Source organism: Arabidopsis lyrata (assembly GCF_000004255.2).
Source record: "Arabidopsis lyrata subsp. lyrata unplaced genomic scaffold ARALYscaffold_6, whole genome shotgun sequence".
NCBI lineage: Eukaryota > Viridiplantae > Streptophyta > Magnoliopsida > Brassicales > Brassicaceae > Arabidopsis > Arabidopsis lyrata.
This window is the reverse complement of record NW_003302550.1, coordinates 24,469,073-24,483,871: the sequence shown is the minus strand read 5'-3', so window position 1 is coordinate 24,483,871 and position 14,799 is coordinate 24,469,073. Positions and strand designations below refer to the sequence as shown.

Genomic DNA, 14,799 nt, shown 5'->3' with positions numbered 1-14,799 from the left:
CTGTGAATGGTAGTTGCGGAGGATTTTTCAAAAGTTCAAAAGGGTTAAGACAGGGCGACTCGCTCTCCCCTTACCTCTTCGTGCTTGCAATGGAGGTCTTCTCAAAGCTGTTACATTCTCGGTTTCAGTCCGGTTATATTCGCTACCACCCAAAAGCTTCTAATCTCTCTATCTCTCATTTGATGTTCGCTGACGATGTTATGATATTTTTTGATGGTGGTAGTTCCTCTTTGCATGGTATTTGTGAGACTCTTGATGATTTTGCTTCATGTTCTGGACTTAAGTTGAATAAAGACAAAAGTCAGATTTTCTCCGCGGGTATTGCGCAGGCTGAACGTAACACTTTGGCTGATTATGGCTTTCAGCATGGCTCTTTACCTATCAGATATCTTGGACTCCCTCTTATGTGCAGGAAGCTTTGCATTGCTGAGTACGAGCCACTCTTGGAAAAGATCTCCAAAAAATTCAGAACATTGGCAACAAAATGTCTGTCTTTCGCTGGCCGAGTACAGCTCATCGCCTCTGTAATCTGTGGTTCTGTTAATTTTTGGATGTCCACATTCTTGCTGCCAAAGGGCTGCATTAAGAAGATTGAAAGTCTCTGTTCTAGGTTCCTTTGGGCAGGAAATATTGATGGGAGCAAAGGGGCTAATGTTTCTTGGGCTGCTATTTGCCTCCCAAAGACTGAAGGCGGACTGGGCCTAAGACGCTTCTCCGAGTGGAACAAGACGCTTTGCTTGAGACTTATTTGGCTGCTATTTAGTCAACAAGGCTCACTTTGGGCAAGTTGGCACGCTCACCATCATCTAAGAAACATGTCTTTCTGGGAAGTGGCTGCATCACCAAGTGATCCTTGGACTTGGCGTATGCTTTTAAATTTGAGACCTTTAGCCCAGCAGTTTGTAAAATGCACGGTGGGAAATGGTCTCAATGCCTTCTTCTGGCATGACAGTTGGACTTCTCTTGGTCCTTTGGTTAATGCACTAGGCGATTTTGGCTCTCAAACGCTGAGAATTCCTCTTAATGCTAGGGTGGCTGATGCTGTCAATGTGAATGGTTGAAAGCTTTCCCTGTCTAGATATGCTCCTGCGCAGACCATACACGACCACATTTCTAACCTTCCGTCTCCCGCCCTTTATGCAGAAGATGATTCTTTTGACTGGTGCGTCGGTGACGTTGTATGCCAAGGCTTCTCTTCCTCTAAGACTTGGGAGTATCTTAGATCTAGAGCCTCAGAAAAAGATTGGGTACCGGCTGTTTGGTTCAAGGGTTCTGTCCCTAAACATGCCTTTAACATGTGGGTGTGTCAACTCGATAGATTGCCAACGCGTCAAAAGCTTGCTTCTTGGGGCCTTATTCAGTCTGTTGATTGCTGCCTTTGCACTATTGAGTCTGAATCTAGAGATCATCTCCTGCTTGCGTGTGAGTTCGCTGCCCAGATTTGGAGATTGGCTTTTATTCGTTTATGTCCGCGCCAGAGGCTGCTGTGCTCTTGGGCTGAGCTCCTCTCTTGGATTCGACTTTCTTCTACCGCAGCGCCATCCATCCTCAGGAAGATCACGGCGCAAGCAATCATCTACAATATTTGGCGTCAGCGCAACAATGTCCTTCATAACTCTCAAAGGCTTGCTCCTCATATCATCTTCAAGATCATCGACCGCGAAATTCGCAATATCATCTCTTCTCGTCGACACAGGAGCAGTTGGTGAAACCTTATGGTTCTTTGGATTCGGTAGTTCCTTTCCTTCTTTACGTTTTATTGTAGCCTTGTTTTATATTTTTTTTGCCTTGGCTACTTTTCTGTAGGCATTTCTCTTTGTAAAAGCCTCAATCTTCATTAATATGAAATTTACATCTTTAGCAAAAAAAAAAATCTTCCTGATGTAGTATCTTCAGGTACATACTAATAATAAAGTTTATTTTACACACCAAAAAAATAATAATAAAGTTTATTTTGTAAAATGATTTATGGTCTTTTTCTGATTAATTTTCAGACAAATCCGACAAGGTGACGTGTTCTTGATGCCATTGCCAAGTCTAGTGGGAGCCACTTTACGCGTACAGTTAGACCCCCGATCCAAGACCCTCCTTTATTGGGTTATTATTGGGCCGTTGTTGAATTATTAGATCCAATTTCTTCTATTATGTTCTTTATTGGCAGTGTATTTTGCAAAAAGTTCACAAAAAATCTTTTATTCTGTACTCTGTAGCATAACAAGAGATATGTCACAATTGGGTTGTTGCATACATGACATCTAATTCATATAATCATATCCAATCTATAAATCGAGAGTGATGTGTTGTTTCTGTGAGTGAAAGAAATATTAGTTATCCAAACTAGTCTCTTGATGTATGGTCAGAAATTCTGATATATATTGAACCTTAAAATCAATATATTATAGAATGGGCTTGATTTATCTCTCTTTGGGTTTAAAGGGAATTGTTGGACATTTGGTACTTTTTAGTTTTTACTCTAGCTAGAAAACGCATAACACACAAACATTAACGCCAACACACAATTACACGTACATTGAGTCACGGACCGGATGATTACAAGAATCATATAGCACCAAATATCTCATCCTCACTCTCACATACAAACACACATTTTGTTCAGAGAGAGAGAGAGAGAGAGAGAGAGAGAGAGAGAGAGAGAGAGAGAGAGAGAGAGAGAGAGAGAGAGAGAGAGAGAGAGAGAGAGAGGCATGGCTTCCGATCTAAACAGAAGAAGATCGTTCTCTCTTCTAGTCTTGATTATTGTGATGCTTTATGGGCATAAAGCTGATTCAAAATGTGATTTCGAAGCAATTTTCAACTTCGGAGACTCGAATTCCGACACTGGCGGATTTTGGGCTGCTTTTCCGGCTCAATCCGGTCCATGGGGAATGACTTATTTCAAGAAACCGGCCGGTCGTGCTTCAGACGGTCGTCTCATCATTGATTTTCTAGGTAACGACTAACAAATACTTTCAAATATTTAAGATAGATGAGATGATAGCACTACTAAGACCGGTTCTATGTATTATACCCGCAGTGTGTATTTGCATACTGACCCTCGATAACCTACAAAAAAGAATTGTATTATTTAGGATCCAAAATATAATACACGTTTTATATCTTGTATTAGCCGGCAATGATCATTATAGTACTAAATGTATTGTTGTTTTCTTTTAGCTAAATCCCTTGGAATGCCTTTCCTAAGCCCATATTTGCAATCTATTGGATCGGATTTCCGGCATGGCGCAAACTTTGCGACGTTAGCATCCACAGTTCTTTTGCCAAACACGTCTTTATTTGTCTCTGGAATAAGCCCTTTCTCACTCGCTATTCAGCTGAATCAGATGAAACAATTCAAGGTTAATGTCGACGAGTCACATTCTTTGGACCGACCAGGTATATCTCTAATCTCTAAACGATAATACATAAATGAATAGAATGATGAATGTAATAAAACAAATGGCATAAATTCCCTTGTGTTTTAGGATTGAAGATCTTACCGTCTAAAAATGTTTTCGGAAAATCGCTATACACGTTTTATATTGGCCAAAACGATTTCACATCCAATTTAGCGAGTATTGGAGTTGAGAGAGTGAAACAATATCTTCCACAAGTCATAGGCCAAATTGCTGGAACGATTAAGGTACCAACCGCTAACACCGTCGGATTTTGGTGTATAAAAGTTGAGTTTTTATAGATTTTAAAACTTTTCTCTATCTCAAAACATTTTAATGGATTTCTCTTAGTCTAGTTGACGAGTATAATTCCATATTCTCTATTTTGAATGCTTTGTATCCGCTAAGGTATTTGCTCTTGAATGTAGGAGATATATGGGATAGGTGGTCTGACATTTTTGGTATTAAATTTAGCACCAGTTGGATGTTACCCGGCGATTTTAACCGGTTACACTCATACCGTCTCGGATTTAGACAAATTTGGATGTCTCATTCCTGTAAACAAAGCCGTCAAATATTACAACGCGTTACTGAAAAAAACGTTATCCGAAACCAGAACCCAACTTAGAAACGCTACCGTAATTTACTTAGACACTCACAAGATATTGCTCGACCTCTTTCAACACCCCAATTCCTACGGTACGTTTAGTCTGTTCGTTTCGTCGCCACAGGCGGCAGCGGCAGCGGCGGCGGCGGCAAACACTACCGCATGTTGTTTTTCGTTTCGTCGCCGCCGATGTTGCGGCAACCGCTGCCGCTGCCGTAGGTTTTGTGTTCGTTTAGATGCCGCTCTCGTTGCCGCCGCCGCTGCCGCAGATTATGTCGTAACCTGTTTGGTTTAGTTGTACTTAACCGATAATATTCAATTTTTGGTATTTTACTTGACCGAATCTTTTTGTTTTGTTTTCATATCAAAGGTATGAAACACGGTATTAAAGCTTGTTGTGGATACGGTGGACGTCCATACAATTTCGATCAGAAGTTATTTTGTGGTAACACCAAAGTGATTGAAAATTTTTCTGCGACGGCCAAAGCTTGCCGTGATCCACACAATTACGTGAGCTGGGATGGAATTCATGCAACGGAGGCCGCAAACCACCACATTTCCACGGCCATTCTGGACGGTTTGATATCATATCCTCCGTTCATACTCAATAACCTATGCCCGCCTTAATTCTGATATAAGATCATGTACATTAGGTGTTTAATTGTTTAAATATGAGTATTTAAACTATTCACCAACTAAGCATATTGTGACAAACAAAATTATATTAGATAATATATGTATATGTTTAAAATTGCGTTATATGCTTTACAGATCGATTGTTCTCCTAATCATTTGATTCTCCTTAATTTATTGGATTAGTAGTGACATTTCTTCGTCACCTTTTTCGTCCATGCCAGATTTTAATTTGTTTAAAGTTTACGTGACGATTGATCTTTTATCTTGTTGCACCGTATTTTATATCATATGGACATTACTTGTAATACTATATATATATATCAGCTATGCGTTAACTACTAATCAAACCACATATTACTTATTATCTCAAAGTTCTCGAGTATAAACACAGTTCATTTGATGAAACTTATTTAAAAAGGAAGTCTAATTAATAAGCTCTCAAATCATCACGTATTGGTTTCCACTTATCAGACCACAGCAGACCCTAGTTCGGTGAATTCAGATTTTGACTGAGAAGGGAAATGGGGTTAGGTCTGAGTATGTCGGGATTGCTTGGCATGGGATACGACATCGTAGAGCCTCCAGTCGGAGACTTGTGCATTCGGAAGTTCTGTGATGGGTCGTGTGGGTCGCCGGATTGGAGATGGGATTGAAGTCCGAAAGCTTTTAATCTCGCATCCGATTTCAGGAGAGCCGCCACAAAGTTGTCGGACTTGCTTTCGCCGATCTGATGCCAAGTCTCTGCTTTAGGTCTTCAGCAGGGCAAGATCCATTTTTGTTGTTGGGCCTGTATTTTTGAATTCCCGTTTTGTATCTATTCTCCCTTGTAAACTCATGGCTTAAGCCCATTGGTAAGCCCAGTTTAATATGAAGTTTTTTTCAAAAAAAAAAAAACAAATAAAAAACAGTTCATTTTTGTTTGGCTAATCTATGCGTCAATTACTATTCAAATACGAGTATACGACTTCCATCATTGTTAGATAACCTTTTTTTCTTTAAACTGATGTACACAAATATTTGATACTTACGTAAATAGCAGAAATATATTGGTTCAATCCAACATCTATCTAATATTAATTGAAAAGCATTCTTAATAAGAAGTTTTACCCGCACATGTAATTTACAAAAATATCATGTTGACGCACCGTATTCACAGAGTTTTTCAGCAAATTAATTGTCCTAACATTACTAGATTAATTACGATTACTGCCATTTTGGTCTAATTAATTACTTGTTACACTGATATTACCAAACTATATTAGTGTTTATTTATTCATGTTTTGTAGTCCCATCCGTCTATTTGAATTATATCTATATATACATTTTTGGATCACAATTAGCAAATAAATCCTGAAGTTGAGAAGTATTTACAATGACATGCCATTAGCATTAATTATTTAGATTTGTTTTATTTAAGTAAATATTTTTAATTGAAATTCATTTCTCATATATTTAGCAAAAGTCTCTACAAAATCTTTTCTTATCTATTTAAGTAAAGATTTTGGAATCAAATATGTTCTCAACAATTTACCAAAAATCTCTACACAATCTTTTTAAAAATCTCGACTTAGTTATCTTCTAATTTTTATCAGCAAAAAAAAAAATTAATTGTAACGAGTGATGTAAAAATCGGGAAAGTTGATACTACAATTTCTTCTACTTCTTTTTTTTTTTCATATAATGAAAATTATTTTTTAGGGATATTTTCTTAAAACCTCTAAACAAAACAAAGGGTTTCAAAAGATAGCTTCTCTTTTGGCGGTCGACCCGCAACTCTCTACGGGCTTATCCGCATGAACCTGCGACCCGTAGTGGATAAAAATATTATTAAAAAAAAATAACAAATGATGTTTAATTTTACGGGACGGGGTTATATGGTGCAATGGGTTTAGATCAATATTAATATTAAACAATATACTATGGATGAAATCCTAGAATTAAAAATAAAAATTTAATTATAAAATCAGAAACACTAAACAAAATAAACAATATTAACAAAACAAATACAACTTAAAATTTTGCAAAATAATTTTTTAGTTATAAAAAAATCGACCCGCGGTGTACCGCGGGGTAAAATCTAGATTTGGAAGTTTAAGGAAGAAACATCTTTTTAAAAAAATAATAGTTCCGCGTTGTACCGCAAGAAAAACATTTCTCCTAAACTGAGGCAAGAAGAAGGAGAAAGCCAAATGTCGTTTAAGTGTATATATAGATATACTATTTAAACCTAAAACACAATTAATATACTTTAAACTATTAATATAGATATATGGATAGTACATTTATAAAATAGGTCGAAATATTATATTATACTCTCTATTAATAAACAAAATAATTATATTTAGATTTTTTTTTTAAAATTATAGCCCGCGGGTTCAAATCTAGTGTTTTACATTTCGAATATTTAATTTACTATAATATATTATTACATTTCAGTATTTCACAATCCACCAACCAATAGTAAGTTATTAGCTGAGTAATTCAAACATTTATGAACTGCCCCCTCCATAATAACTAAGAGAAATGGAGGGCGAAAACGACGAACAGTTTACTCATACATAAGAAAAACGGGAAGAAGTTCAAAAGGAAACAAACTTGAAACTTTGAATGTAACTTTCTATACACAGAGCCAGAAACTACAAAAAGTCAAAAAAATCAAGGTATATTCGAAGATGAAGGAAGATCTTCATGATATTCCAAACATGGCTGAGTTCTAACCATCGTCGCCGCCGGCATTCTACTCCGACCAATCCAAACATCTCCGATCGTTTCATTCTTCTCCGACTCTCTCTCCATATCTCTTAACCTCTTCTTCTTCACTACTTTCACCACAACAATGATCACCATAACAACAATAACCGAAACTCCAATCCCGGTTAAAACAATCCACCACCAATTTCTCCGAACCAACTCCGGTTCCTGTTCCGGTTTGGGTTTCTGCTGGTTTAGGACAACAAGTGCGTAATGCCCATGAGAATGCGTAGTGGCACATTCGTAATTCCGTATCGTATTGCTGATATTCAACAACAAACCGTTATCTCCAAAGACGATGCATTTGATTCTTGAGCGATTACGAGAAGCGTAAGGATCGAATTTGATCAAGATTGGCTTGTCTCTCTTGATCGAAAGATTCAATTTTTTGAGATCATTCATGTTGGTCGCGTCGTAACCGGTAAATCCAATAACCGGAGAAACGAAAGAGTAATTATCAGCTAACCGGAAGTAAACCGATGAAGAGTGATCACCGAAACTCTCATAGACAAAAGCTATTCTTTTAGCGTACGGCGTTGTTTTAACCATCGGAGGAATCAAAACACCACTAAAGTTTGTTCCTTTTCTCCAGAACATACTGTTACGGACCGTAACAACCGATGCTTTGATGTCGGAAAGATTCGACGGAAGTGAAATTTCGTACAACGAGCCTGTGTGTCTTCTAGTAGTGGCATGAGCCGCGTATGAACGGATCAGATCGTCCAAATCTTGAATATTGTTGATGCAATGAACCATCGATTGTAGATTAGAGATGACGCAAAAGACGAAGACGATGATGATGAGACCAAGATTTGTAGATCCCATTGCCAAGAGAAAATCAAGAACGACGATGAAGAAGACCCAAATGAGTTTTGGTGATCTTCATGATCAGATGGTGATTTAAAAAAAAAAAAATGCTATGATCTTTGATTAAAGGCTGTGAATAGAATTGTGATCCAGATAGATAAGAATCAAAGTGGAAGAAGCATGATTGAGATTTGGAAACATGATTGAGATTGAGGTTGTGATGAGGGAATATAATTAAGCAGCACATATACACACTCAAAAGGAAGTAAGAGGACATATTATAAAATGTAACAGCTGCATGAATATGGATTTGATGAATGTGTATGGTTAATTAAAAAAATATTATAGAGAAAAAGAGACCGTACTTTGATATTCAAACTTGTAAGAAAAAAGGGGAGAGAAAGTTGGGTTTGAGCTGTATTAATTCGTGGATGTTTATTTTTTTTTAATTTTTTTTTATAAAACAAAAAGAAAAGCTTATTGACCCAAAATTATATTGAAGTTGGAGTTTTTTCTTTAATCAAAATTTTCAGTGGAGATGATAAGGAAAAATAAAATGTCGGCTATGATTATATGCGGATGACGTAACGATCCTGCAATTTCTTTGGGTTTTAGTATTCTTACGATTCACATGTAATATGATTATACGAAATATTGAATTTTTGTTCAACCATTCTGTTAATTTAGTGATAAAATAGCTTTGAAAAATGATAAAATAAAAATACTATTACCACTAGTTAAAGTCTTATCAATATATTTATTTTTCTTCAATTTTTTTTTTTTTAAATTCTATTCTTTGACTTATTTTTATATCTTATGGTGGATTATTTTGATGTGTACAATTGTTTTATGGAATCGTTACTAAAACCATTCGTTTTTTTCTTTAAATACAGTCTAAAATTAGATTGTCATCGCAAATGAGTAATTATCATTTTTACCAAAAAATGTATGTCAAAATATTTTAACTTTTTTGAAATGTTAATACACCAACAATATTAATATAAACCATTATACTATATGTTGTGAACTTGTGTGATTATTCAATCTCACATCTATGGACTCAAATAATTTTAAATTCTGGTGGGAAAAAATTAGATAGCGAACTCTTTGTCTTTTTTTCATGTCAACCCTTCCAAGATGAGTACGTATGTTGAGAATATTAATCATACAAAAACTACCAAATAAGATTAGATTAAAATTTTATAATTTCAACTATTTTGTTAAATAACAGGAGAGAAATGGAGAATTGGTTAGTAGTTGAAAGCGCCAGCGAAGTATTAGGGTGGAAGAGCTGTACCATCACTCAATTTTAGTGGGTTTGTTATTTATTTACACTCTTTTAAAAACGGAAGAGCTATCGTATATATGGAACTAGCTAGTTCATGGGGTAAGTCAGAAACTGAGTCAGGAACTGAGTCAGAAACTGAGTCAGGAACTGAGTCACAAACTGAGACACGGATTTCTTCAAAAACTCTTTTGATTAATAGAAAATACGTATACAAGGTTTCTCTTTAAACTATTTTCTATTCTCCCAATCTCTCGTTTTTAGATCACAACCCTATCAAGAACTCTCTCAAGACAAACCCCTTAGCCCCCTTAAGCATTATGCTTTTTTTACAAAAAACCTCATAACCTTAATGTCTAAGAATTCTCTTGCTCTTTTGTGCTGAGCTTTTCTAAAGCCTAAACACCCTATTTATACTAAACAGGTCGTGGCTATACAACAAACCGATTTCCTATTCTAACACTAATAGGAATAGACAATTTCCTTTTTCTTTAAGGATTAGGAAATTGTCCTTTCTCTTCATGTTTCCTTTTCTGATATTAAAAGAAAACTCTTCAGTCTTTTAGAATCTTCTCCAAGCTTCTAGTATCCACAACTAACCGCCATAGACTGACTTTACCAATTTTCAAATACTTGCTTCACGTAATTCTGTTCTGTTGAACTACTTCTTGTACTACTATGAACTACTTCAACGACTACTTCAACAGGTTCATCTTCACTCTTCACCTTCTATAAATGTCGCTTTCTGTTTCTCTTCGTCTTGATATAAAACTCATTAAGAATACATCAACATCTTTTGCCAAATTTCTTACTAATTTTCTTTTATTAAAATAAGTTTCTCTTTTTATGGTCAGCTTATAGAAAAAGAATTTTATAGTTGAAGTATTTAAAGTCCCTTGTTCGTGGATAGTTAAGACACAAAAATCAAAGGTTTGCATAATTTTCTATTTTTCCTCGTCTAGAAAAATGAAAACGAAAAGACAACAAAAGAGATCAATTAAACGATAGGCTTTAAGAGGCCTAGAGAGTAAGTAGATGGGCCTAAAACAGGCCTTAAAACCCCACAGAATGCGAGCATTCTATAAACACCACTGAGTTGGATTTCTAAAGATAAGAGGAGCGACCAATAAGAGCGCGAGAAGCTTCCACGTGTCACTTAGCGGAATCTTGTTTAGTAAAAAGCGCAGCTGCCAAAAAAATCGAGCAGAGAAGTAGGCAGACGAAGAAGAAGAAGAAGAAGAAGAAGTTATCGGTGTGCTTCAATGGCGATATCAGTAGCAGCTTCGTCTTCTGTGACCGTGATAGTTCCACGTGTCCCCGCCATCTCCACCCGTTGCTCCGCCGTCCCTTACCTTCCTCCGCTTCCTCCTCGCTCTTTTGGCCGATCCTCTCTCACCGTTCCGTTGAAGCTAGTTTCAGGTGAACCATTTATTTTACACAATCTCTCTTTCTGGATTCGATAACTTTCCCGAGAAATCGTGTGTATCGCTAGTCCGGAATTAAAATTTTAGCGATGCGGCGGTGGTTCGGTTAGTGGTTAAAATTCACAAATTCAGGTTGATTGACCCGGGTTAGTAGATCCGGTTTGGATGGTGCAAGTGTGATACATTTCAAAACCGAAATTGGGGGTTTAATGTTTAAATTCACTAAGCTAAACCAAAACATTTGGTTCTCCGGTTTAATTGCAGGGAATGGATTGCAAAAAGTTGAATTGATGAAGACAAGAGCTTCTTCAGAAGACACCTCGTCCATTGACACCAACGAACTCATCACAGATTTGAAGGAAAAGGTGAGCCATTTATCAAAGAAAAAACCGAGTTTTTTGGTTTGGCTTTGACTTTGTGTGTTATGTTTTGATTGTTTGTGCAGTGGGATGGTCTTGAGAACAAATCGACTGTACTTATATATGGAGGAGGAGCCATTGTTGCTGTTTGGTTATCTTCCATTGTTGTTGGTGCCATCAACTCTGTTCCTCTGGTAACAAATCTTTAAATATACCCTTTTGAAATCATGTCAAACCCTTTTGGTTTGAGTCATATGATGTTTTTTGTGTGTGTTTGTAGCTTCCGAAAGTAATGGAACTTGTCGGTCTCGGGTACACCGGATGGTTTGTCTACAGATACCTTCTCTTCAAGGTAACAAAACTATACTTATTTGGATACTTGTAAGCATCAATGATCTGACATGAAATGATATCATCTTGTTTCAGTCAAGCAGAAAGGAATTGGCTGAGGATATTGAATCCTTGAAGAAGAAGATCGCAGGAAGCGAATAGATTCATTTTCAAATAAACCAGCTTTCTTTCTGTATGTTTTCCTGTAATATCGTGTTATTATACAATGTCTCTGTTTCAACATTGTATCTTTTGCATCTGAAACTATTATCTTGGATCCACAATTAGTTTCAGGAGGCACATACTTTAAAACAAAGACAAAGATGATCAAAACATGCATGAAAATAATATTATACATTAGATGGAATTGTTGAATTTCATGGTTGCTTCAGATGCACGCAACCTAAAGCAGTACTTGTGGCTTATCATTGCCATTAACCAATAGAAAGAAAAAAGGCTGCAATTAAAGAGATTCAATTGATATGGTTGGTTCTAAAGGCGGATGGAGAGATCGGCCCGGAGATGAAGAACATCATTGATGAAGTAGGGACAATTCTTGGCTGTGAAAATATCCCATGGTATAGCTAGCAAGTTTCTGCATCCAACAGCTTTACCTCTGCTGAACGTATAGTTTCCTTTGAATTTTCCCACAAATTCCATCGTTGGCTTTGACCTTACTGAAAATTCGTAGTCCACAGTCACAGTCGCACTCGCTGACCCGTTTTCTTGCATCCCAATAAACAATCCAAAACAGTGGATTATACATAGATGGTCCATGTTGCATTGAGCTGAGAGAAAGAACCCTTGTCCTCCTAAGGTAAACGGTTGAGATGATATCCTGCTTGCTGGATAGATGCTTTCACATTCTTTCCGTTTTAAGTCCAAATAAATGATGCATTGGGGCCGAGGAGCCGCGAACTCTACAATTTTTATGGGTCTTTGTACATAGGCTCGTTTAGCAAACCAGCGGCTGGTTGAGGCGGGTTGTTCATGGGCTAGTAGAAAGCGTTGGTGGGCCAACGATTCTGTTTTGAAGAAGAGAGCTTCAATGACTAGTTTTGATGCCACAGAAGGTGTGAAGTCGTTTGAGGACAAGATATGCTTGAGTCTGCCAATTGTCATGTGAGGGAAACGGATGTAGCGAGCGAGGTGAGAGCCTAGTATTTCTTGGCGTTCTTCGACAACTGAGTAATTTGATTTTACCCATTTCAAGACAACTTCGTATAGAATGTCTTCAGATTGGATCTCTAGACCGTCACTCGCTAGCATCGCCTCGATACCTACTAACGGTAAAGCCATCAACTCCTCCATTGTAATCCTATCAAAACACTTAAAATGTGAGAATGAATGAATTTATTTTTTATGCTTTGAAAGTTCGATTAAAGAAAAGTACTTGGACATATTCTTGTAACGAGAGGCGATGAACTGCCTTGCAGCATTGGTTAAAGGCTTAACTGAATCAGCCATTAGCAAACTCGAAGGAAGATCAAGAAGAAGCAATGCAGAATCTAATGTCATGGGCATTTTGAGCAACAATTGGCTGCAATAATTCATACACGAAGCAACCTCAAACTTGTCGGCCGCCATTAGCACATCGAGTAAAGCAGAGGGCGCCGTGACTGATAGTGAATTGCTATACATGAAGTTCAAGAGCTCCATTACAGCAGCTTCCTCTGCAATTTACACAAGTCTCCCAAATTATTTTCACAAATATCATCATCAGAAAGAAAGAAAAAGAAAAAAAAAGTTATGTTTAAGTCTCCCAAATTATTTTCACAAATATTATCATCATCAGAAAGCAAAAAAAGTTATTCTTTAAGTGTACAATTACAGTACCAGAAGCATCTATTTTCAATGTCAATTGTTTTTGCTCTGACTCAAGCATTCCATTAGAGAATAGCTGTGACAAAACATAAATTAGACTGAGCTATCTCAACCATGGTACAAATAATTGATATAATATGGTTTGTTTTATTTAATTTTATTAATTGTATAAAATAATTGAGTAAGATACATCATATATATACCTTGAAGAAAAATTGACTTTTGGCTGCCAAAATTGCAGAGCTTATATGTAATTCTTTAACTTTTAGAACTGAAGTATTATTAGTGACCCTCTCAATCTCATGATCTTCACCACCTGAAATTGCAAACACCATTGAATCATCCAAAGAACTAAGTAATCACATGCAAAGATAAAAATATATATTACCTGATTTTGGTTCTTGTTCAGCCATTACCAATGCTTCTTCATGTTTTTTGTTGTTGCTGTTCTCGTTACGCATTTCACACGAGTTCATGTTTAAATCAGACTCCACGTGACAAGCATCTGAAAAATAATAAACATTTCCTACTTTATATATATATATATATATATATTCATGTTAAGGCAAAAATAAAATAAAAACACAAAAAATAACCATTGGTATAATTAGTGTCAGTGACATCTTCCTCTCTTCTGCGTTTGCGATCCCTAGCCCAATCGACGACACTAGAACAGCTAACCTCATCACCGGCACCGCTGCTACGGGTGATCTCGATCCGAAGAAGACGATCGGAAAATTTAACATTGTTGAAAGCAAACCTAAAATCCCCACCGGAGAGCGAGAGATCCATATCTTAACAACGCAAGAGAGCAGATGTGGAAGAGATTTCTAGTTTTTCTTACTTATTTATTGTCAAGATACTTATATTTAGATTTATCAGAGAGTTTGCAAGTTTTAGTAATTCTCTAGAACTGAACTATTCAACGTTGCGCGCCCACCGTAATCTCTCATTAGTACTTAGCCATTATGTATTTATATACTGTTTATAAAGTACCATTTTATATACATATCTAAATAGTTAATTGTAGAAAATAAATATTTAATATAATTAATATAACGCCAAAATTAATTGATATGAGGTATATTTAGATAATTTCCAAATTTTGTTAGTTATTTTTATGCGAATCTATGGGTTTTAGGGTTTTTGAGCTTTTTCATTAATACAAAATCTTTTATGTTTGTCGTATTCGAAATAAATGAATATATACATATCAGAATATAGTTAATTGATATGCGGTATATTTAGATAATTTTCAAATTTTATTAGTTACCTTTTCTTTTATATTTTTAGATTATTAGATTATTATATGAATATAAGGTCTTAGGATTTTTGAGCTTTTTAATTAATACAAAATCTTTATTTTTGTCGTATTCGATACAAA

General features: G+C 36.2%; 4 protein-coding genes across 4 annotated transcripts; 2 read left to right on the top strand and 2 right to left on the bottom strand.

Moving 5' to 3' along the window:
* The first annotated feature begins 2,655 nt into the window (after positions 1-2,655).
* LOC9308977 (GDSL esterase/lipase At4g01130) lies at positions 2,656-4,787 on the top strand. The gene is made up of 5 exons (XM_002874949.2): positions 2,656-2,949; positions 3,175-3,393; positions 3,483-3,640; positions 3,821-4,091; positions 4,370-4,787. Exons 1-5 carry the CDS (start codon positions 2,706-2,708, stop codon positions 4,624-4,626), a joined length of 1,149 nt encoding a protein of 382 aa, XP_002874995.1. The 5' UTR covers positions 2,656-2,705; the 3' UTR covers positions 4,627-4,787.
* A 2,286-nt stretch (positions 4,788-7,073) lies between these two features.
* On the bottom strand, positions 7,074-8,617 carry LOC9311062. Its single transcript, XM_021022629.1, has one exon. The coding sequence runs from the start codon at positions 8,209-8,211 to the stop codon at positions 7,291-7,293; it is 921 nt and encodes a 306-aa protein (XP_020878288.1). The 5' UTR covers positions 8,212-8,617; the 3' UTR covers positions 7,074-7,290.
* A 1,978-nt stretch (positions 8,618-10,595) lies between these two features.
* On the top strand, positions 10,596-11,878 carry LOC9308976 (protein CURVATURE THYLAKOID 1A, chloroplastic). The gene is made up of 5 exons (XM_002874948.2): positions 10,596-10,897; positions 11,167-11,267; positions 11,348-11,455; positions 11,542-11,613; positions 11,688-11,878. Exons 1-5 carry the CDS (start codon positions 10,741-10,743, stop codon positions 11,751-11,753), a joined length of 504 nt encoding a protein of 167 aa, XP_002874994.1. The 5' UTR covers positions 10,596-10,740; the 3' UTR covers positions 11,754-11,878.
* Positions 11,796-14,402, bottom strand: LOC9308975 (BTB/POZ domain-containing protein At4g01160). The gene is made up of 6 exons (XM_021022628.1): positions 14,012-14,402; positions 13,804-13,920; positions 13,619-13,731; positions 13,428-13,491; positions 12,985-13,264; positions 11,796-12,909 (listed from the first exon to the last, which is right to left on the bottom strand). The coding sequence occupies exons 1-6, from the start codon at positions 14,205-14,207 to the stop codon at positions 12,084-12,086; spliced, it is 1,596 nt and encodes a 531-aa protein (XP_020878287.1). The 5' UTR covers positions 14,208-14,402; the 3' UTR covers positions 11,796-12,083.
* Between the last annotated feature and the right edge of the window lie 397 nt (positions 14,403-14,799).